Below are 22,198 nucleotides of genomic sequence, written 5' to 3'. Positions count from 1 at the left end.
AAGCCTGACGTGTACTTTGTACGTTTGGTGGTGTAACTTCGCAAGCAATTTTAACAGCTGGAAAATGGACTTTTAACACATCTCCTGAGACTCTCCTCTTGATTGTTCTGAAGATGCCACACCCAGGAAAGTAAAGCGAATCAGGGCATCTCAACTCCCAACTTTCATTTGCTGTGTGGTCTGAACTTCAGGACAGAAGGTAGCATGGATACCTGCACGTTCTCCCACCAAAGAATTACACTGCTGGGGAATTAAAAGTCTCATTTCTGCAGCATAGTAACATTTCGTGCTCAACTTTTCTGGAAGAGTTGTAGCCAGGGGAGCTCCCTATTGCCAAAAGCATCTAAAACAGCCTTCGCCAACATGGTGCCCTTGGGATAATTTGACATGCAATTCCATCAGCCTCAGCTAGCACAGCCGTGTTGCCTGTGGCTGATGGAGAGAGGCAGGGCTCTTCCAGGCAACTTACTTATTGAGCGTTCTTCCGAATCTTGCTTGCACAGAGCTTACATGGCAGTTACAAAACGTCTGGTATTGACTGAGTATTTGCTCCGATTTGTTTGCCAGGCAGTGAGAATTCCTCGTATTTTGTTTGCAGCTTGTTTACATAGAGCATGGGTAGGCAAACTAAGGCCCGGGGGCCGGATCTGGCCCAATTGCCTTCTAAATCCGGCCCGCAGACGATCCGGGAATCAGCGTGTTTTTACATGAGTAGAATGTGTCCTTTTATTTAAAATGCATCTCTGGGTTATTTGTGGGGCCTGCCTGGTGTTTTTAATAATAATAATAATAATAAATTTTATTTATATCCCGCCCTCCCCAGCCGAAGCCGGGCTCAGGGCGGCTAACAACAATCAACAATCAAACAATCAAATATTCACACATTCTAAAAATATTACATTATAAAAATCAATTAAAATCAAATTAATGGCAACTAATTAAGCAAGATTCTAAGCAGGTTGCCAGAGGAGGGAGTCAGGCTGCGCCCTGACCAAAGGCCTGGTGGAACAACTCTGTCTTGCAGGCCCTGCGGAAGGATGTCAGGTCCCGCAGGGCCCTAGTCTCTTGTGACAGAGCGTTCCACCAGATTGGAGCCGCAGCCGAGAAGGCCCTGGCTCTAGTTGAGGCCAGCCTAACCTCTCTGAGGCCTGGGACCTTGAGGATGTTATTATTTGCAGACCGTAGGTTTCTCTGTGGGGCATACCAGGAGAGGCGGTCCCGTAGGTACGAGGGTCCTAGGCCGTATAGGGCTTTAAAGGTTAAAACCAGCACCTTAAACCTGATCCTGTACTCCACCGGGAGCCAGTGTAGCTGGTATAGTACCGGTTGAATGTGATCTCGCAGCGAAGACCCCATAAGGAGTCTCGCCGCGGCATTCTGCACCCGCTGGAGTTTCTGGGTCAGTCTTAAGGGCAGCCCCACGTAGAGCGAGTTACAATAATCCAGTCTGGAGGTGACCGTCGCATGGATCACAGTGGCTAGGTCAGGGCGAGAGAGATAAGGGGCCAACTGCTTAGCTTGGCGGAGATGAAAAAATGCCGCCTTTGTTATAGCTGTAATCTGCGCCTCCATAGAGAGGGAGGTATCGAAGATTACACCCAAACTCTTAACGGATGGTGCTGGCACTAGTTGCACCCCCGCAAGAGATGGGAGTTGCCCCCTCAATCCCATATCATCCCGCCCCAGCCAGAGGACCTCTGTCTTCGAAGGATTTAACTTCAACTGGCTCCCACGTAACCATCCAGCCACAGCTTCCAGACATCTCGCCAGTGTATTGGGGGCCGAGTCAGGATGGCCATCCATCAACAGATAGAGTTGGGTGTCATCGGCATACTGATGGCAACCCAGCCCAAAACTCCGGACAAGCTGGGCGAGGGGGCGCATAAAGATGTTAAAAAGCATCGGGGAGAGAATCGCACCCTGAGGCACTCCACACACCAAGGAGTGGCGCGATGACAATTCCCCCCCGAGCGCCACCCTCTGTCCCCGACCAGAGAGAAACGAGCGCAGCCATTGAAGGACTGTGCCCTGGATCCCCACGTCGGCAAGGCGGTGGTCCAGGAGTTCGTGATCGACCATGTCGAAGGCTGCTGACAGATCTAGAAGAATCAGCAGCCCCGACCCGCCTCGATCCAACTGCCTACGGAGATCATCTGTTAGGGCGACCAGAGCCGTCTCGGTCCCATGACCAGCACGGAAGCCGGACTGGAATGGATCCAGAGCAGATGTTTCATCCAGAAACCTACCAAGCTGTTCAGCAACCGCTCTCTCAATCACCTTACCCAGGAATGGAAGATTCGAAACCGGGCGGTAATTGGATAGATCTAAGGGATCTAATGATGTTTTCTTTAAGAGCGGACGCACCACTGCCTCCTTCAGTTCCCCTGGGAATATCCCGGTGCCAAGGGACAAATTGATGATATCCCCCAGGGGGGCCCGCACCTCGTCTGGACACGCTCTAATCAGCCATGACGGGCACGGGTCAAGAGGACAGGTGGTGGGCTTTCCAGCTTGGAGGAGTCTGTCCACATCGGCTGGAGATATCCGGTCAAAATGGTCCAATACTGAACCCGAGGACAGTCGAGGGGCCTCCAGTTCCTTTATTGTATCCAAATTGGCAGGGAGGTCATGGCGGAGCAACAGGACCTTCTCCGCAAAAAAGCTCGCAAATGCCTCACAGCTGTGTGTCAGATTGTTATTTAAATTTGGCTGTCCTTCAAGGGACGTTAAAGACCGAATTATACTAAATAATTGCGCCGGGCGAGAGCTAGCGGATGCAATGGAGGCCGAGAAGTAAGACTTCTTAGCGGCCTTCACAGCCATCTCATAGGTTTTCATAAAAACCCTATAAGATGTTCTTGAGGCTCCGTCACGGGCACCCCGCCATACTCGCTCTAGCCGTCTGAGGTTCCGCTTCATTTTCCAAAGCTCCTCGGTAAACCAGGGAGCCCGGTTTCTGCGGGGTCGCAGAGGGCGCTTAGGTGCGATCTCATCGATGGCTGCCAGGAGCTGGGTATTCCAGCCCTCAACAAGCTCAGTCAATGAGTCGCCAGGGAGAGCAAGGTCCCGCAAGGCTTGACGGAATCTAGCAGGGTCCATCAGCCTCTGCGGGCGAGCCCAAATCGGCTCGCCACCTAAGCGGGGTGGGGGTGGAAAGTCAATCCTGGCTTTCAGAGCATAGTGATCAGACCATGGCACCTTCATCGAAGGAGACATGATCACATCTATACCGGCACCAAAGATCAAATCCAGCGTGTGGCCTGCTTGATGTGTGGGGCCCGAAACAAACTGGGAGAGCCCTAGTGTCGCCATGGAAGACACCAGGTCCAGAGCCTGTGAGGAGGGAGCGGCATCAGCATGGAAGTTGAAGTCTCCCAATACCAATAGGTTAGGGAACTCCAAGGCCCAGCCGGCCACCGCCTCCAGCAGGCCTGACAGGGTGGCTGCTGGTGCGCTAGGTGGCCGGTACACCAGCCAGACAGCCAAGCTCTCCTCGGAGCCCCACACTAGGCCAACACATTCAATGCCGGGGATCGATGGCGATGGTAGAGCCCTGAAAGAACAATCTTCCCGGATTAATAATGCCACCCCTCCCCCCCGGCCCACAGTCCGTGACTGGTGGAGGACAGAGAAACCCGGGGGCGCCATCTCTCGTAAGGTAACAGTTACCCCTTCGCGCACCCAGGTCTCCGTCACACAAGCCAGGTCGACCCCCTGTGAGGTAAAGAAATCTCGCAGGGTGGCGGTTTTGTTGCCTATAGACCTGGCATTGCACAACACCAGTGAAGGAGGTGAGTAATCCTTGCTCACCCTACCCTCGTCTCTCGGGATGGGGCGCAGATTGGAAGGGGTACGAGCATATCCGTATCTCGATCCCCTTCGCTTATAACATCTGCCCCCACCGCCATACCTCCCTCGCCCCTCCACGGTAGCAATCCCAAGCCTCATAGTAACCTCCATTTACAAAATAGAAAAACAATACAACCAATACATGAAAAGGAATTCGTTTCCCCCCCAAAAAATATAGTCCGCCCCACCCCAAGGTCTGAGGGACAGTGGACCGACCCCCTGCTAAAAAAGTTTGCTTACCCCTGACAGAGTGATCATCTAGTCCAACCTGAATTTGCAGATGTCCTGTACGGGGATCGAACCTGCAACCTCGGCATTATCAGCACCACGCTCTAACATGCCTCCCTATTAATCATTTATCCCACACTTCTCAGTGCATTCCACCCTTACTTTCTAAACTGGAAAAAGTACAGTGGTGCCTCGCAAGACGAAATTAATCCGTTCTGTGAGGCTCTTCGTATAGCGGTTTTTTCGTCTTGCGAAGCAAGCCCATTGACAGCTTAGCGGATTAGCGCTATTAGCGGTTTAGCGGCTTTTAGCAGATCTGCTGATAAGCGGCTTATCAGCGGATCAGCTAATAAGCGGCTTAGGGCTTAGGAAAAGGGGGAAAAAAGGGAAAAAACCCCGCAGGAACTCGCAAGACATTTTCGTCTTGCGAAGCAAGCCCATAGGGAAATTCGTTTTGCGAAGCGCCTCCAAAACGGAAAACCCTTTCGTCTAGCGGGTTTTCCGTCTTGCGAGGCGTTCGTCTTGCGGGGCACCACTGTACAGGTGGTTGTTGTTGATGATGATGATGATTTGTTGCACAAGGCACCAGCACGTTAATCCACTTTGGAAGCCTAAAGTTCTGGTATACGCTAGAATCTGACAGTCTGGGGGTGCCCATAGTCCTAAACATCTGGAGGGCACCAGGTTGATGAAGGCTGATCAAAAATAATGTAGACCTCTGAGAAATTCAGCATGTTTCCCATAGCTATAAAGGTGTTGGCGGAAATATTTATGCTGGTGTTTTAAAAAGGGGATTCTTGACTATAGGAATCTGAAGTGCTTCCTGCCCCTGCCCCCCATTCTGACTGAGACTCCTGTTTCTCCACAAGTAGCCATTTTGAGGCTTAAGCTTCATGATGAGGTAACTATTTTGTTAGAACAGGAGGTGGCCACGAGAGAGGAACCGGAAACTGGATATTCTCCGTTAAGAACAATTTCCTGCAGGATAGGAAATGTACCGTTTAATGCTTTGTGTTGGAAACTGTATGATCTTGGTGTTTTAATTTGTTTCACGGCATCTTTGACCATACAGTAAAATTTGCAAGAATGTGTACACACCATGCGTTCAAAACACATTGCCAAAGAATGCTGGGAACTCTAGCTTGTTAAGCGTGCTGGGAATTGTAGCTCCATGAGAAGTAAACTGCACTTTGCGTAATTTTTGTGGGGTGTATGCTTTAAATATATCGTGTGTACACAGCTTCAGAGACACGGTGAATAAGACGGTTGCAAGAGTTCCTTCCAGGTGTCATCGGAGAACGGTTAACAGATAGAGCAGACAGATTTCTCAAGGCTTCTCTCTCTCAAATTAAAGCTGACATTCTTGGGATTCCACGTAGAATTTCGAGCATACCAAAAAGAGGAATGGAAACAGTCCCAATTATATCAGGTATAGGGACTGAATCAGCTTTGAGTTCTGAATGAAGGGTTTCAGGCACCAGAGTAAGAGCCACACCATTGGTGGGGGTACCATTTGGTAGCAGGGACGTGGGCTCTTTGGGACTGAGGGGTCTTGTCTCCCCCAATATCTCTTGGGGGGCCTGGACTCCTTCAGTGCATGGATGTAGCCAGGATTTTTGTTAGTGGGGAGCAGGCCTTTTGTTGGGGGGGGGGGCAGAACCTCCGCTACCGTATTTTTCGCTCTATAAGACGCACTTTTCCCCTCCTAAAAAGTAAGGGGGAATGTGTGTGCGTCTTATGGAGCAAATGCAGACGGGAGGCTCTGCTCAGCGCTCCCTTTAAAGAGCCACGTGGAGCGTGTGTGCGGCTCTTGGGGGTTTTTCCCCGAGGAGGGAGAAGGGCAGCCCGTCACTGATGGGCTGCCCTTCTCCTTCCTCGGGGAAAAGCCTGCAAGTGTCGCACCACACAGCTCTTTAAAGGGAGCGGTGAGCAGAGCCTGGGATGCATTCAGGCTCTGCTCAGCGCTCCCTTTAAATAATAATAATAATAATAATAATTTATTATTTGTACCCCGCCCATCTGGCTGGGTTTCCCCAGCCACTCTGGGCGGCTTCCATAAAAACCAGAAATACACTAAAATAAAGAATATTTTTTTCTTTGCATTCCCCTCTAAAAACTAGGTGCGTCTTATGGAGTGAAAAACATGGTAGCTATTGATTTTTAATGATTATGGGGGGGCAGCTGCCCCTTCTTGCCCCCCCCTAAAGGTATGCCCATGCCTCAGTATTGTGAGGGCAAGGAGGCTGAGCGCAGAGCCAAATCTGGCACGGCTTGACTGACTGGCTCCTCCTGAGTGTGAGAGAGCAGGAGCTGCTGGCTCTTGAAGCCTTGCTAGGCCTCCTCATGACAATGCTCAGTCGTTAAAATTATCGAGGATTTAAACAAATTCTTAAGCTGATCGGATGGTGTGGAGGTATGCAAAAAGCCCACTTAGTCCCAAGATAAAAGCACTAATAGGAATAAATGTACAGATGGGGGATAGGGTAAAATTTGCAAGATCAGAACTAAATTTACCAGGTGAGGCCTACAGTAAATTGCGAAGTGTTCCTGTCCAGGATACTGTATTGCATTCTCACCCCCCCCCTTGTTTTCTGTCATCATCCTCGTCCAACATTATCCTGTGTTCTGTGCCCACTGAAAATGCTCAGTCTTCACTGTTGCTTTGGGGTTTCCTTTCCCCTGTTAGGTTTCCAACCTGCCTGGAAATAGTTTTACATCTACAAACCTTGGGTTTCTCCCAGGCCTGTTGGATGTTTCTCTCTTGTGTATGTGTGAATGGTACAGTCAAAGCTCGGTTGTCGAACGTAATCCATTCCGGAAGACCGTTTGACTTCCGAAATGTTGGACAACTGAGGCGTGGCTTCCAGTCAGTTGCAAGAGCTTCTTGCACTCAAGCAGAAGCCGTGTCAGACTTTTGGGTTCCGAAAAACGTTAGAAAAACAGAGCATTTACTTCTGTGTTTTCAGTGTTCAGGAGCCAAAACGTACGAGGCATTCGGGAACTGAAGTTTGACTGTACCATTTTGGTTGCAAGGATGAGCAGTGGGAGAGTTGAATTCACTATGGGTACATCAGGGCTGGAGAATCTGTGACTTTGTAGATGCTGTTTTGAAGGGGCAAAGCCTCATAATGCTACAGTTTGACACCCAAGTCCCATCATCCTTGTCCATATAGGTCATGCTGACTAAGGCTAATGGGTGTTGGAGTCTAATAACATCCTGGAGGGCCACAGGTTGAACAACCCCTGGTATATGTGATGGGAGTACCAAAAATGCTGGACATAAAGGCAACATGTAAGCAGCAACATTTGGGGCACCAAATATGAAATAAACAAGGCAGCACAGATCTGGCCAATTTAATGTGCTGCCTGCATTGCTGGATCTGGGCTCTGCAAACATAGGCTATCATTTTTGTGTCTCTGCTGTTTTTGATATAGGCTAGGCTGGTGGTGTTCTTCATAAATGCCATTTCCATGCTTCTAGTAATACTACTGACATTGGGTAATAAATCTATTGCGTTGAGGAGGAAGTACATGGAGACATGGGGAAATGAATTGACTCTTTCACTGCTGCCTGCATAAAAAGTGAGATATGGGGCAATATATCACCCCAAGGCCGGAAATGGTTGCAAGGCAGTTCCATTGAACCTGGTCTATTGAATCCACAGTTTCCCCAGGGCATTAAGTGCATTCTGCTGACTGCCAGTTAAGATTTCAAAACAGAAACCCTCCTTTTTTGCAGAAGATTTATACAATGAATTCAGCCTTTTTCAACAAACCCCTCCCCCAATTTATTAAACTGGAAATAGCTTATTTTCAAACTAGCATGTGGCTGATAGCAATCAGCCAATCTAGGGCCATCACTTCCTATCCCAAGTGACACTGAATACGATGCATGGGAAAGCGTGTTTTTTGCCATTGCTTGCTATTGTGATTTGTTGCCCCATGCAGGTGGCAGGAGAGAGCTGAGCCGACAGAGTTAACAGCTGGTGATATATCAGGATGTTGGAAACCAGATATAGCCCAGCCTTAATCTCAAGGGTTTCAGGAAGGAGTCTTTGCCTCAACATGCCAGGGATTGTTCAATAAAAGTGGCATTGGACAGGTCAGGTAGAGATGGGCATTGCAGATAAGACACAACATTATTTTCATTAGGTCTGTTCTGTGACTGTTCTGTGACTCGGTTGAATACAAGCCACCATCTTTAGATAAAACATCTTCAGATAAAAGCCAGATGGAATGAAGTGATCTTTCCTGAATGACAACTCAGGAGGGGTCGCTTGAACCTCATGTTCCACAATTTGGGTGCCACCACTGAGAAGGCCCTGATGACCATGCTTTCAGTGTATGCGGGATACAGAGACGGTCCCTTCACTAGCGCTTAGAAAGTTGGTAGATTGATGCAGGAGAAGGTTTTCCATTAGGTATGGACCCAAGCCACCTAGGGCTTAAAGGTATTTCCTAACGTTTTTAAATTGTGCCCAAAAACAATTATAGCCATAGGAGCTACTGCATGATCGGTGTAATATGAGTGGGTGCCCGCTTACATACTTGCTGCTGCATTCTGGGATCAATGGAAGTTCCCAAAGGAACTTCATAGTTAGTCCCATGCAGACTATAAGGTAGTCTAGAACAGCCTTTCTTAACCTTGGTTCCCCAGTTGTTGTTGGACTACAACTCCCATTATTCCTGACCACTGGTCCTGCTAGGTAGGGATGATGGAAGTTGTAGTTCAACAACAGCTGGAGGAGACCCAAGGTTCGGAAAACCTCGTCTTAGACTACTTGTGTGTTAAACTGGTGGACAAGGACAGTTTACCTTCACCAAAGCAAGTCAGTGTGTATGCTGAGATTATGCTGAAGCACAGAAAGGCTAATCCTGTGTAACAACCTAGGACTATAAAATTTGTGGTGTATGCAACAAGAGCTGGCATTTCTAGGAGGCTAATTACCACACTTCCGTGGTACAGCTGCCCACGGTTGCTTTCCAGGATATTCTCTGCTTGCTTCACCTAGCAGGCCACAGTCTGTGGGTCAACCCAGTTGGCACAGTTCATGTGAAACTTATGCGGCACTATATATATATATATATGTGTGTGTGTGTCTGCAAGCAGGATCGGATCATGGCAGGCTCAGGGCCTCTTGAATGAGAAAGGAAGCTTGATATCTGCAAGGTTAGACCTTTCTTTCAAACTGGTGGGTTGTAGAGGCAAAGAGAGATTCCCTGGTGGTTCCATCCCCAAAGCCTGGGAGCTGTTGTTTGTGAATGGTGAGGTGTAAACTACAGTTCCCAGAATTCTTTGGGAGAAGCCATGACTGTTAAAGTGGTATCCATGTGCTTTGAATGTAGGGTATGGATATGACCCCAAACTCTTTCACTGTTAGCCATCAAATTATCGAATCAGTGAATCTGGTGTTGCACACCCAGAAGATTAGCCTCTTTTCTTTTTCTTTTAAACAAGCTGTCAAGACCTTTCTCTTCTCAGAAGCCCTTTTATGAGTAAGATATTGTCTTAACGCCAGCTGCTTTTCCATCGGCCCCATTAACAATGTTTCATTGCTGTTGTTTTATTGGTCCTTTCTGGACTTTATCTTTCAACCAGCAATTGAGAACACTTTATTTGCTATAAATTTGTCAAATAAAAGTGTTAAGATTCTTGAAACGGTAGAATGCGTTGTACAGTGGTACCTCGGGTTACATACGCTTCAGGTTACAGACTCCGCTAACCCAGAAATAGTGCTTCAGGTTAAGAACTTTGCTTCAGGATGAGAACAGAAATCGTGTTCTGGTGGCACGGCAGCAGCAGGAGGCCCCTTTAGCTAAAGTGGTGCTTCATGTTAACAACAGTTTCAGGTTAAGTACGGGCCTCTGGAACGAATTAAGTACTTAACCCGAGGTACCACTGTACCATTTCAGACTGCAAGTGGGGAATCATCTTTCTGAATTCTTAAAAAAATAAACTTTTTTTTTTTTTTTTAAATTCCTCTCTTCAGGTCGATAGCGTGAATATTAGAGTCTGGAATGGGCTGGTGCCTTTCTTTCTGATCAGCCAGAAGAATCTATTGTTGTTTTTAAGATAAAATAAATCTGAGGAGTATTAAGAATTATCTCCCCCTGCTTGGAGTACACAGTATTGCCCCAAGAGTCTATCTACCTTAGTTGGGTAATCTGCGGCCCTGTAGATGTTGCTGGACTCCAACTCCCATCAGCCCCAGCAGATTTAGAATGACCTGCAACTTTAGGTGCCTTATAAATTAACAGCCACAACAATTATAATTACAGTGATAATCAGGCAGAAGGGTGGCAAAGCTTCTTGAGCCCAATGGCATCACAGAGAGGCAGTGGATCCAAACGGAGGGGAACAAACAGGCTCCCAGAAGGTCCACAATTCAAGATCACCCATTATTGATCACCCTGTCAGAGCATAGGAACTTTTTATGATGTAAAAGGGCCCCCAGAAAGTGTTCATTCCCTCCTCCATGATGTACGTGCCTATGCACCCGAAAACTGCACTAACGCGTACATTTGCTTTTGTCTTGGTTCTTCGCAGATTTTTGCCATCTTTGCATTTGCCACCTGTGGAGGTTACAGTGGAAAAACCTCCCTTATCCTCAACTGCTACAATGGCACAAACGCTTCTCTTCAAGCCAACTTTGCGTACCCTTTCAGGTAAGAGCATCTATCCCTTTGAGGAACGCTGCCACTTGTGGCGCAAAGAGAGAGGCCCTTCTAATTGTCCATGCAACAAACATGTCTCTCTCCAAAGAGCTGCCCTAGACTTGGGGAATGTCGAGTGTGTGGACAGGAATGGCTGGTTCCAGGTTTGAGGAAGCTGTGGGCAAGGTGCCTTTCGAAGCTGGAGCCTGTCGTTGAGACCTTCAGGGCTTACCTCACTGTGAGAGGCAATGCCAGCCTTGTTGCTGAGCAGAATGAGGTGGCTTGTGGGGTTTTCTGCCTCAGGCGCCAAAAGAACTTGACTGGCTTTGGGCAATGGGGCAGGGAAGGTGGCACCATTTGCTGCTCTGCCTCGGGCAGCAAAATGCCTTTCACTGACCTTGATGGGAGACCACAGCGGTTCTTACAACAGTGCAGCAACAACAGCTGGGTCTGGCTGCCATTTCAGTTTCCCACAATCCCCCGGTGTTGCATCATGGAGGGCCATCTTGGGAAAGTCAAATGGCAGTGATTATTCTGGTGTCCGATGCTGCTTGGAGCCCTGGGTCAGAAAGGAGAGGCCCCAATCCAGCAGCAAGGTGGGCCCTGAGGACGAGGGAGGTCGAGTAAGCACCATACAACATTTTAGACCACATAACATCATTCCTGAGCACCCGCATCTCTGGTTAATATGTGGTGTTAAAAGGTGTTTTGTACTTGGCCCGCAGCCTTAGGTTTGTTTCTTTGAAGTGTATGCTATTGTTTTGACAGCTGTAGTCCTTTTCCTCTTTACGTGTTTTAACATTATTAAATTAATTTTAAAAACCCAACATTAGCTACTACAGATGCTCTTATACTTTTTTTTTTTTTTTTGCAACTAAGGCTGCAATCCTATGGCAGAGCCCTATGATGAATTGGGGCCTCCCTGCCCCCCCTGTTTACCTTAATATTAGTTTGGCCACCTGCCCACCAAGTGAAGCAAGGCTCTTCGCTACCTGTGCAACTTCCTCCTTCCTCTGAGAAATGCCAAGGGGGATCTTCTTCAGAGTGAGAGCTTCTGGGCAAGATGGTTTTAAACTTAAAGAGTTTTTAAAGTTGCTATGGTTTTCTAAGTTGATGGAAAGAACAATTGTCAGCTACGAAGCGCAAGCTGAAATGCTGCATGGGGGTTGATTTTGCATTTCCCCCTGTTTGGTTGGGATTCTTGTGACTGGAGAATTGAGCTTCAGCCTATTCTCTCTCTCTCTCTCTCTCTCTCTCTCTCTCTCTCTCTCTCTCTCCGGAACTCAAGGTTGCACCAGTCTTCGTTTGACATTCCTTCAAGCAAGCAGTGTCACAGCATCTGGAACAGTTCTTACTACCTGGTGGGAGACTTCGCCTCTCCCGCTCAATTTTTTGTCACTTTTGCAGTCTTCGTGTTCCTGTACTGCATGGCTGCCTTGGTGCTCTACGTGGGTTACTTGCACTTGTATCGGGGCACTGGTAAACTCCCCATGATTGTAAGTTGGCAATGCCTTGCTTCCCCATAATTTATAGGACTCAATAAGGATATGTGTGCTGCCTATCAGTTGGGCATTGAGTCTACTTGATTTGTGTGTTCCATGCTCCAAGAGAGAGCTGTAAATGGGCTGCTATATCTAGAACCAGTGCTTTTTAAAAAGATGTTTAGGGGTACTCTCATTTTCACTCAAGAAAATCACAATTTTATTGTTCAAATTGGGGAAAATAAATACAGTAAATGGAGAAAAGTAGAAAGATTCCCAAAATGTTTAGGGGTATGTGTACCCCTGCGTCCCTCCAGAAAAAAGCACTGTCTGGAACAATCCAACCACCACAAAAAATAAATAAATAAATTGGTGATTCCTATTCTTAATATCATTACATTCAGATTGTCACTTGTTTGTGGACCATTTCTGTTAGTAGTAGATGGTGGTGGAACCGGCGACCCTCAAAGGGTTGTTGGACTCCATCTCCCATCAGCCCCAGTCAACATAGCTGGTTCTGCACAGCTTTGGAGATTGTTCTGTGTTCTTCTTGGTTACTAACTGGATATTTTACCAAACAAAACACTTAAATCCTTATTTTAAAAAGTGTTAGGAAGTGGATTGTTTTGGAAGATAGGAATTCTCTTTAAAACCCTAGAGATCTCTCAAAAGTTAACTTTTGATTACCGTATTTTTCGCTCTATAAGATGCACCAGACCACAAGACGCACCTAGTTTTTGGAGGAGGAAAACAAGAAAAAAAATATTCTGAATCTCAAGCCAGAACAGCAAGAGGGATCGCTGCGCAGTGAAAGCAGCAATCCCTCTTGCTGTTCTGGCTTCTGGGATAGCTGCGCAGCCTGCATTCGCTCCATAAGACGCACACACATTTCCCTTTTCTTTTTAGTAGGGAAAAAGTGAGTCTTATAGAGCAAAAAATACGGTAAATTAAAGCTATTTTAATACACAACATATGGGCATTTTGTACTATTTAATATTCCTTTCCTGGGTGTGAAGCATCCAGGGCCCATACCTGACCTCTGGATGTATTCGAGAGGTTACCCTTGAAGCTGGGCAGGTGTGGTGCATTCCAGATGTTCTAACTATGATGCAATGATTCTTTCTTCCTATTCTCCTTGCCGCTGGGATTGCAGGAGCTCTGGTGAGTGTGGCATTCCTTTCGCATGTTGAGTTGCATTCTGAACACCAAGACAGGGCCCACTCCAGCTTACCAACCTTCTTCTTTACGGGGTTTCTTAAGCACAGAAACATTAAGGCCTATTCCTCAGTGGCAGGGCAGGTGCTCAATATGTACAAGGTCCGAGGTGCAGTCTTTAGACCTCTCCAGTTAAAGGGAGCAATGCGGAAGGGCCTTAGTGCATTGGTAGAGCATCAGCTTTGCATGAAGAAGGCCCCAAATTCCATCCTTGGCATCTCCACATAGGGTTGCAAGCAATCCACATGTTCAGCTGCTGTGTCACTGAGCAATAATAAAGGTGTATGTGTGGATCAGCCCTGGGTAGCCCTTAGCAGCGACCTGGTTTGGTGACCAGTTGTGTGCATCTTCCACCGTCCCCTCCAGAACAGACAGCTAACAACTTTTGTAGAAAAAACCCCAAAGCCCAGAAGCTTTTCTTTTGGGAATTATAGGGACAGAACTACCAAAATTGTATAGAAATTGGGAATCATAGGGCCAGAACTACCAAGATTGTATAAAAATTTATGTATGCTGCTATAGCAGCAAGAATGCTACTTGCCCCAAAGTGGGAAGAAGCAGGTGTCCCAGTAAAGGAAGAATGGATACAAAAACTTATGGAATATGCAGAAATGGCAAAACTTACCGGAAGAATTAAGAAATCAAGATAACAAACTTTTTATATAAAAGAATGGAAATGGTTTATTGAATATTTACAGATAAATTGCAAACAGATAAAAACATTAGTAGGATTATTGTAATAACCTGCAGTTTCATAAGAGTATATATTTAAAGTAGATGATTAAATGAATCCAAATTAAATGAATTTGGATATGCAGAAGATTTTTTAAAAAAAATAAATGTAAGGAACCGCAGAAAGAGGGAGAAGGAAGTCAAACTTTGAAATGTTAAATTGACTGTAAAACTAATGAAATGTATAAACTTGAAAAGTATAAATAAAAACTTTTAAAGAAAAGAAAAGAAAAGAACGCTAAGGGTGCCTGTCTTTTCTCCTGATGCAGGACTTTGTTATCACAGTAGTCGTCTCTTTCCTGTGGTTGGTGAGCACATCAGCCTGGGCTAAGGCCCTCACAGACATCAAAACATCCACCGGACACAGCATAACTGAACTTCAACCTTGCCTGAGCCCCACCAATCGATGTCAATTCAATGACATCAGAAGCTTGGGTTCCTTGAATGTCTCTGTGGTATGTATGCATTACTAGATGCTGGGGCTACAAGCAACCAGAAATAGCCACCATCCTCATGTTTTCTTTCTTTGAGAGTTGTCCCAGGAGACAGAATACTGGTCTAGTTTGGGGATAGCTAACATGGCGGCCTCCTGATGTTACTGGGCTATGGCTTCCATCACCCTTGACTGTTGGCCATGCTGCCTGAGACCACTGAACGTTGTGGTCCCAAGAGCATCTTTAGGGCACCACATAAGCTGTCCCTGGTCTTGAGGAACCAGCAAGGCAATTGTGATTTACATAATTTCCTCAGAGCATGTAGAAGGCCCATAGCTCAGTGGTAGAGCATCTGCTTTAGGTGCGGAAGGTCTCAGGTTCAATCCTTGGCATCTCAACCTTTTGGCTAAGACACTAGAGTGTAGGCTGGCTATTCTCTGAATTCAACATTCACTAACTCAGTTTTGACCTTGACCTACCACTCGTCTGTCCTGGAAGGATTCACATGCCTTGTTATATGTTTCTTCCCATTGCCCCCTGCTGAAAACACTTCTGTGCACACCCAAATCCCTCAGGGGCGATATATTCTGCCGTACTTCCCGTAGATTGATTTAGAATCAAACATCCTCTAATAAAAAAATATTAATCCCAGTGCATCAGTTTGGATTCACGCACAGCTCTTCAGAGCAAGATGTGTTGGGACCGGTCAATTTTCATATTCTGAACTTTCGTGACTCTGTTTTTTTAGGGTTTTGAGGGCTTTGAAATTGGAGGAGGTTCTCATTTAATACAATACAGTAAAATGCTTTTCCTGGACACTCTGGGTTAAACGGCATAGTCTGCTTTGTCACAGAAATATTTTCCCCTGAAGTTAAAAAAAGAAAAAGAAAACAGCTGCAGGAAGCTGCAGTTTCAATCGGAAGTATCTGGGTAGATTAGGTCCCCCCCCCCTTTCTGTGAATCGTACAGTTTTTCTTATCAAGAGTACCTTTACCTCTTCCGCTGCAGGACAAAAAGCTCAAGGGAGACTTAATTTTTTAAAATAAGAAAACTGGCCCAAGAGGAAAGAGATAATTGCGTCCTGCCATGAGGCAAACACCCAGTCCGGATAGCAACTTCCTGCAGCTCTTTGGGGTTAAAACAACATTCCTTGGGGGAAATGTTTTCTTCTGACCTTGAGTGGTTAACAGCTAAAACAGGGACAGCTAATGTGGAGCCCTCCATGGGTTGTTGGACTACAGCTCCCATCAGCCCCAGCCAGCATGGCTCAGTGGTCAGGGATCATGGGAGCTGTAGTCCTCATGGGAGTGATGGGGAGGAAGGGACTGGAGCAGGTCTGTTCTGGGATTCTAACACTTCATGATTTTCTCCCCGGAATTCATGTCGGAAATGCAAATTGTGGGATGCAGCTGGTAGGATCAGGCAGGTGCACTAGTTCCTTCTTATGCCAAAACCTCCATCTCTTTTCTCCTTTTCTTGCTCCTAGGTCATTGGTTTCCTCAACCTGATCCTCTGGGCAGGGAACGCTTGGTTTGTCTACAAGGAAACCAACTTGCATACCCCTCCAGCTGCCGCTCCTCCGACCCCAGGCAACCCCCCACCTCATTCGGGGATGTAAGGAGCATGGAGAGCCATCTGCTATGGGGCGCAACCTCTTGCTGGCAGGATGGTCGTGGCAGCAGGTTGTTGTTGTTTTGTAAACCCCCCTCCTGATAATGCAATTGATGTGTGAAAAATGGATGGGTTTCTTTTGTTGTTGTTGTTCTAAAATTTCTGTCTAAGAGGAAAGAATGGAGATCTCTGCTCGGCCCCGTGTGCATCCAAACAGATCGTGCTACTGTACTGAAGCTTATTCTGTGCATTGAAAATAAGGACACAAGTTTCTTGATTTAAAGCCTAGGAGAGTTTAGCTGTACAGCTTTCCAAGGGCTGCACAGGTCAACACACGCTGTGTGCACTGAGTTGTGCTGCTCAGTGTAAGCTGCAGCCTGATCCTGTATATGTTTACTCAGAAGGCAGTCCTGTTGAGATCAGTGGGGCTTACTTCTAGGCAAGTATGCTTAGGATTGCAGCCTTGGCCTCACCCAAGCACACACACACACACACACACACACATATGCTTGGGTGAGACCAAGGCTCACATATATATATGTATATATGCCTTTGGCTGCCTTGCAGATAGGAATTGTACATAACACTCAAGAGATGTACATTGTTCTTAGGTTACACTGCTGTCCTTCTGTAGCAGGAAGAGTCTAGGTGACTGCCTGGGACAGTGTCTGTATGTGAAACTCCTGTCACCAAACTTTAGATCTGTAACTCTAGGAATGGAAGAGAGCAAGGCTGGGGAACCTGTGGACCTTGATCTATAGCTTGATCACAACCACCTTTCAACCTTAACCATTGACCATGCTGGCTGGGACTGCTGGAAGTTGGCATTCAACAGAATCTGGAAAGCCACAGGCTTCCCACACACGTAGAGAGACAAAAAGCATTTCTCTGCACATGGTCTATATAAACCAGAATATGCAAGAGTTGTTGATAGGAACTCTGCACAAAATAATGGCATCTGAAGCTGGCTCCAGAAACTTGAACGGAACCCAAACCTTTAAACCAATGTTGAATTTCTAGCCCTTGCAGGTGGTAAGAAAATGTGAGGCTTCATTTAGGATAATAATCAGCCTCTCTCCCTGACTCCACACCTCTTTTGCCTTAATCCAGGCTTCGTCTAGTGCTTCACAAACCAAATGAACTCTGAATTTTGAATTTCTTTTTAAAACAACCAAAGAAACCACGCTTGCTGCAAATTATTACACAGTGGCATGTAAAAGTATAGCAACTACTAGTAGAGCTTGCAAATTCTCATTATCTGGTTAATTCCCCTATACCCTCAGTTTAGGTTTTGTGATTACAGAGTTCAGAAGCTATCATGCCTTTAGCTTAGCATTCTGGAACTCCTGGCCAAACTCAGCTAAAAAGCTGCAAGTAGTTTGTCTTTCTGTGCCTGTAGAATTTTGCAGTTTGGATTCCTAAGGATCTTAGTTTTTATTACTTCAAATTACTTTAAAAATGCAAGGTTCTAGCTGTCATGGTTACAAATGCCAAAAATGAGGCTGCAGAGCTTGGAGAATGGATGGGTGTCTTTCATGATTTCTGATAAACCTCCCCATTGCCAAATGTTCCTCCACGGCCCGCTTCATAGACGATCTCCCATTTCTAAGCTGCTAGTTTGCCAAAATATTCTGGAAAAGTCGCAGAATTCAACAGGAATGCAGAAGGAAGCGTGCATATGGAGCACATTTATGGAAAATTGCTGCATATATTTTAATGGTGCTCAGAATTTGACGTCATAATTCATCTAATTACTTTGGGAGATTTCTGCTATGATCTCTATTCATGGCATATGATCCCCGCCCCCGGTTCTGATGGATGTATTTACAAAAGCTTTGCATGAACTCCCAGCAGTGTTTTTTCCCATCACATTGTTCATTCAGTAGGATTTTCATTGTAAGCTGTCTTGGGAGTAGGGATGGGGAAACTGGGACCCCCAGAAATTGTTAAGATTACATTACAGCTCCCAGGATTTTTGATCAGTGATCATAGTGGCTGCTGGAGCTGGTAGGAGACTTGAGTCCCAGCAAGATGCAAAGAGTAAGGATGAGGAAATCTGACAGTTCTGGTTCCTCTCACTTTTTTCCAGTCTTAGGTTCAGTTTTCCACATTTCTACTTCAGTGTGTGATTTTTTTCTTTTTTAATCATCAGCATTTTAATGTGGATTTCTCTTAATATGCAGAAAATTGCATGCAATTTCCCCTTAAACACACAGTTTTGCAGAGCATTTTCCCCTAATATAGTGCATAATAACGTACACTTTACCCCAGTGTGTGTGTGTGTGTATATATATATATATGTGTGTGTGTGTGTGTGTATACACACACACACACACACACACTGCTTGGCTGGAGAACTGCGTTATGAAATTTGGAGACTTTTTCATGTTCACTTTTCACTGAGTGACAAGCTTCCAAAAAAACCCCCCTGGCTTCTCCCAGATGGCTGTTTGAAAACCAGTGATTTGAAACAATGAAAAAGTGTTACCAGATTGTGGTTTTTTGATAGGACAGGCAGGCTGTGCAAAGAACAACTGTCTCATTTTGCTAACAGAAAATGTGTTTCCCAAAGCAGCGTTATCTGCTTTTATGTTTTCTGGGAAACTACAGTAGTCCTGAACAGATAACTGAAAATTAAAATGAAATAGCTAGTAACTTGCTATTTTTGCTCCCAACCATTCTATATGCATTTTTTTTTTTTTGATGAATTACACTTGTGATTGCTTCCCTCTTTTTTGTCAGTGAAATCATTATCCAAACTTATGATACAAATTAAAACTGCTTATGGGTGCCTCTGGCTATAGAATCCTTGAATCCCAACGTGATGAGAAATCTGGAGAAGCAGCCATGGCACATGAGTCTGGATTGCTTCCCCTCTCACTTAAATGCTCAGCATGCCAACAGGCGTGACTTGCGGCGTTCCAAGTGTTATCATCACACCCATAAGGGCTAGAAACTTGTGAACATGGTTTAAAACTGAAAAGCTGAGATTCCCAGGAATCTGGATTTGTGCGCATTGTTACATCAGATGCTCCCATAAAACTGCAAGTTAGATTCACAGCCCTGCTTGGCAGATCTTGAAATGAACTGACCATCCTGAGAACAAGCGAACTCAAATTACCGTATTTTTCGCTCTATAAGACGCACCAGACCACAAGACGCACCTGGTTTTTGGAGGAGGAAAACAAGAAAAAAAATATTCTGAATCTCAGAAGCCAGAACAGCAAGACGGATCGCTGTGCAGTGAAAGCAGCAATCCCTTCTGGCTTTTGGGATAGCTGCGCAGCCTCCATTCGCTCCATAAGACGCACACACATTTCCCCTTTTTAGGAGGGAAAAAGTGAGTCTTATAGAGCAAAAAATACGGTATTTATTATGTATCTGTCTGACTCGCGCAGCAGATTTCCATTTGTGAAGCAGAACTCCTCCTCTCTCCTGCAGACCTTACCCTCAAAATCTGCTTCAGAGGGTCAGGTGACCCTCTTCCTGAGGGTAGAGGAAGGGGCAATTGCATTGCGCGAGTGGAATGCTTCTCACATAGCAATGGATACATGTTTCACATGACTAAAACAAGCCGATCTAACCAAGACCCAGTAACACCTAGCTTCTTATGCAATGTTCTTCATCACGTGAAGCAATAATGTTCTTCATCACGTACATATGCTGAAGCCTTAATCTGCACTCAGGGTGTTTGGAAATCTGCACGGTGCTCAGTGCTGAAGAGGGGAGAATTTTCACTTCAAAGGCAGAATCCTGAGTTTCGGTGCCTATATATATATCTACGTCTCTTTGTTTATACTGCTTGTCCCCCCCTAACAATTGTTTCCTGCTTGCTCCAGGCGTGTGAGCAAAATGCATGAAGAAATAAAATGCCTTGCCAAGTTACCACAGGGAGACGCCTCATACGTTTATGAAGCTGCTGTGTGTATATTCTGCTGCTTGTTTTGAATGGTGGTTCTCTGCACTTCTCAGGGCTGAAGTCGTGTCCCTTTGGGGGCCTTTATTATTATTATTACTCATTATGGCCCTCTCCCTCCACCATTGCTTGGCATGAATGTGCAGGTATCAGACCTTATTTTCTGCTAGAACGGGAGCAGGGGCTTAGGGACGGGCCATAGCTCAGTGACAGAGCTATGCAAGCAGGTTGGTCCCAGGTTCAATCCCCTGGGTAGGGCTGGGAAAAGACTCCCGGAGAGTTGCTGCCAGTCAGTGTAGACAGTATAGAGATAGATGAACCAAAGGGTTTTTCCAAAGCAACTGAAGATTCCTCCCACCCCTAAGCTCAGACAAGCAGATAACCCTGACCTGCGAACTTTGATAGGAATTGGGCCTCATCACATGCCCTGTTTGTGGCCTATCACCTTGCTGTTCTTTTCTTTGGCCAGGTTCTGGGTTCAGGGCCTGCCGTGTGGGGCAATACTGTTGGTTGAAACTGACCCCAGCCGCACAAATCACTCGCCTCCAACCAGCCGGGTGGATTTTCCCATCCAACACCTGGCCTAAGAACCATTCAGGTGTATCAGTGGAAGCCTTTTGTAGGTTGGCCTACAAGATCTCAAAAGAGAACTTTGGGCCTGAACCGGGAGCAGGAGGTTGAGGGCATGACAAAAGAGGGTGCACAAAACCGCATCCCCTTTCATGGTGGTGGGGAGGAGCAAATTGGGAAGCCCTTTATACAAAAGTCACCAGTGCTTCTCTGGCTCTCGTGCTGTGGGATACCAACGTGAGCCCCCCCCCCGTGGCATTACGCTGACATGGCATCTTTCAGGGCCATTGTGGGAAATTCAAAATGGCAGCCGGCAGCACAGGAAGCAGAAGGAGCGCCAGTGAGTTGGGCACCCCTTGAATCTTTCCCAATAACCAAAACGCACACACACCACACACTTTTGCTACCATCAAATAGGGTGATGAAAACGGTGGGGTTGGTACAGTAAAATTATTCCTCTAATCAGTTTGCCGCTAGTCTACTCAGCCTGTAGTGGCACCCCCACAACAGCTGTACGAAGGGAGAGAAAATCATAAAGTGATTGTGTTAGATAGCCCCTCACCCTGTCTCGAATGCTTATTAAACTGTTAAAACACTGGATGTAGTTCACTATGCAAATGTATGCAAATAATGCTTGCTGCTTTCTAGTAATGCTGTAAACAAGCACATTTGGGGAGGGAAGAATGCTGGAATGAAATATAGCTAACAACACCCCCCCACACACACACTTTAACTTGGGGACACGTTAGATAGCATAACACCCCACAATTTTTTACCCCTTGATACTAGATCTTTCCTAAATCACCCCAGATGTAGATAGCACAAATAAATTCACATTATTTTCTCTTGTAAAGAAATCTGGCTGCGCCTTTTAAAAAAAAAATCCACTAGCGGTGAGCTGTGTGTGTTTGTTACATGACTATGGAAGTGCAGTGTGACTATTCCTGATCAATTGAGCTCATGTGGAATTGCAGTTGATTCCATCATTTGCTTTTTGTATGCATGTTTTTCCCCCCTGCGATGGCAGAATATGGAGGCTAAATGCATTTATTATTTAAACACACACCTTTTTACTTTATATAGTTGTTTTTTTTGCCTGTCTCTCACAAGAATTGTTTTGAGATCCCTGTGTGTGTTCTGCACACACAACAAATGTAATAAAACAAATTGCTCAGTGACTGTATTAAAGTTGCAAATGCTCTCTTTCTTTCAGAGTGTGTCAGGTGTCCGGCTGGGCTTGAGTTTGTGTATTGTTCTGAGCTTTTGTGATGTCCTGATAAATCTCAGGTTTTATTTGAAGGGGGGGGGAGAGCATCTTTCTAGCTCTCATTCTGGTAAACACAATCTTAGAAATCAGGGCAATACTTAGCTGAAGGTGGAAATGAGGCAGCTGTCACAATCTTTAGGAGTATAGAGCAGGTTCGACTTGAAAGCAGATTGCTCTGCTGATTGACAGTAAACTGGCAGTATCATAAGTCAGTCAAATGAATTTACACTGATTAAAAAGA

At 45.9% G+C, this 22,198-nt stretch overlaps 1 protein-coding gene across 1 annotated transcript in view; it reads left to right on the top strand.

The window, feature by feature from the left end:
- LOC309346035 (synaptophysin-like protein 1) overlaps positions 1–21,878 on the top strand; it is a 29,220-nt gene extending 7,342 nt beyond the window's left edge. Inside the window, exons 2-5 of the mRNA XM_081869674.1 lie at positions 10,625–10,743; positions 12,020–12,227; positions 14,429–14,614; positions 16,080–21,878. Coding sequence (XP_081725800.1) covers positions 10,625–10,743; positions 12,020–12,227; positions 14,429–14,614; positions 16,080–16,211 — 645 coding nt within the window. The 3' untranslated portion in view covers positions 16,212–21,878. The remainder of the gene's footprint in view (positions 1–10,624; positions 10,744–12,019; positions 12,228–14,428; positions 14,615–16,079) is intronic.
- The last annotated feature ends 320 nt before the right edge of the window (positions 21,879–22,198 follow it).

This window comes from Podarcis erhardii (assembly GCF_964252035.2).
Source record: "Podarcis erhardii genome assembly, chromosome: 7".
NCBI classification, from domain to species: domain Eukaryota; kingdom Metazoa; phylum Chordata; class Lepidosauria; order Squamata; family Lacertidae; genus Podarcis; species Podarcis erhardii.
Note: the sequence above shows the minus strand (reverse complement) of the source record. Positions and strands in the feature narration are given on the sequence as shown.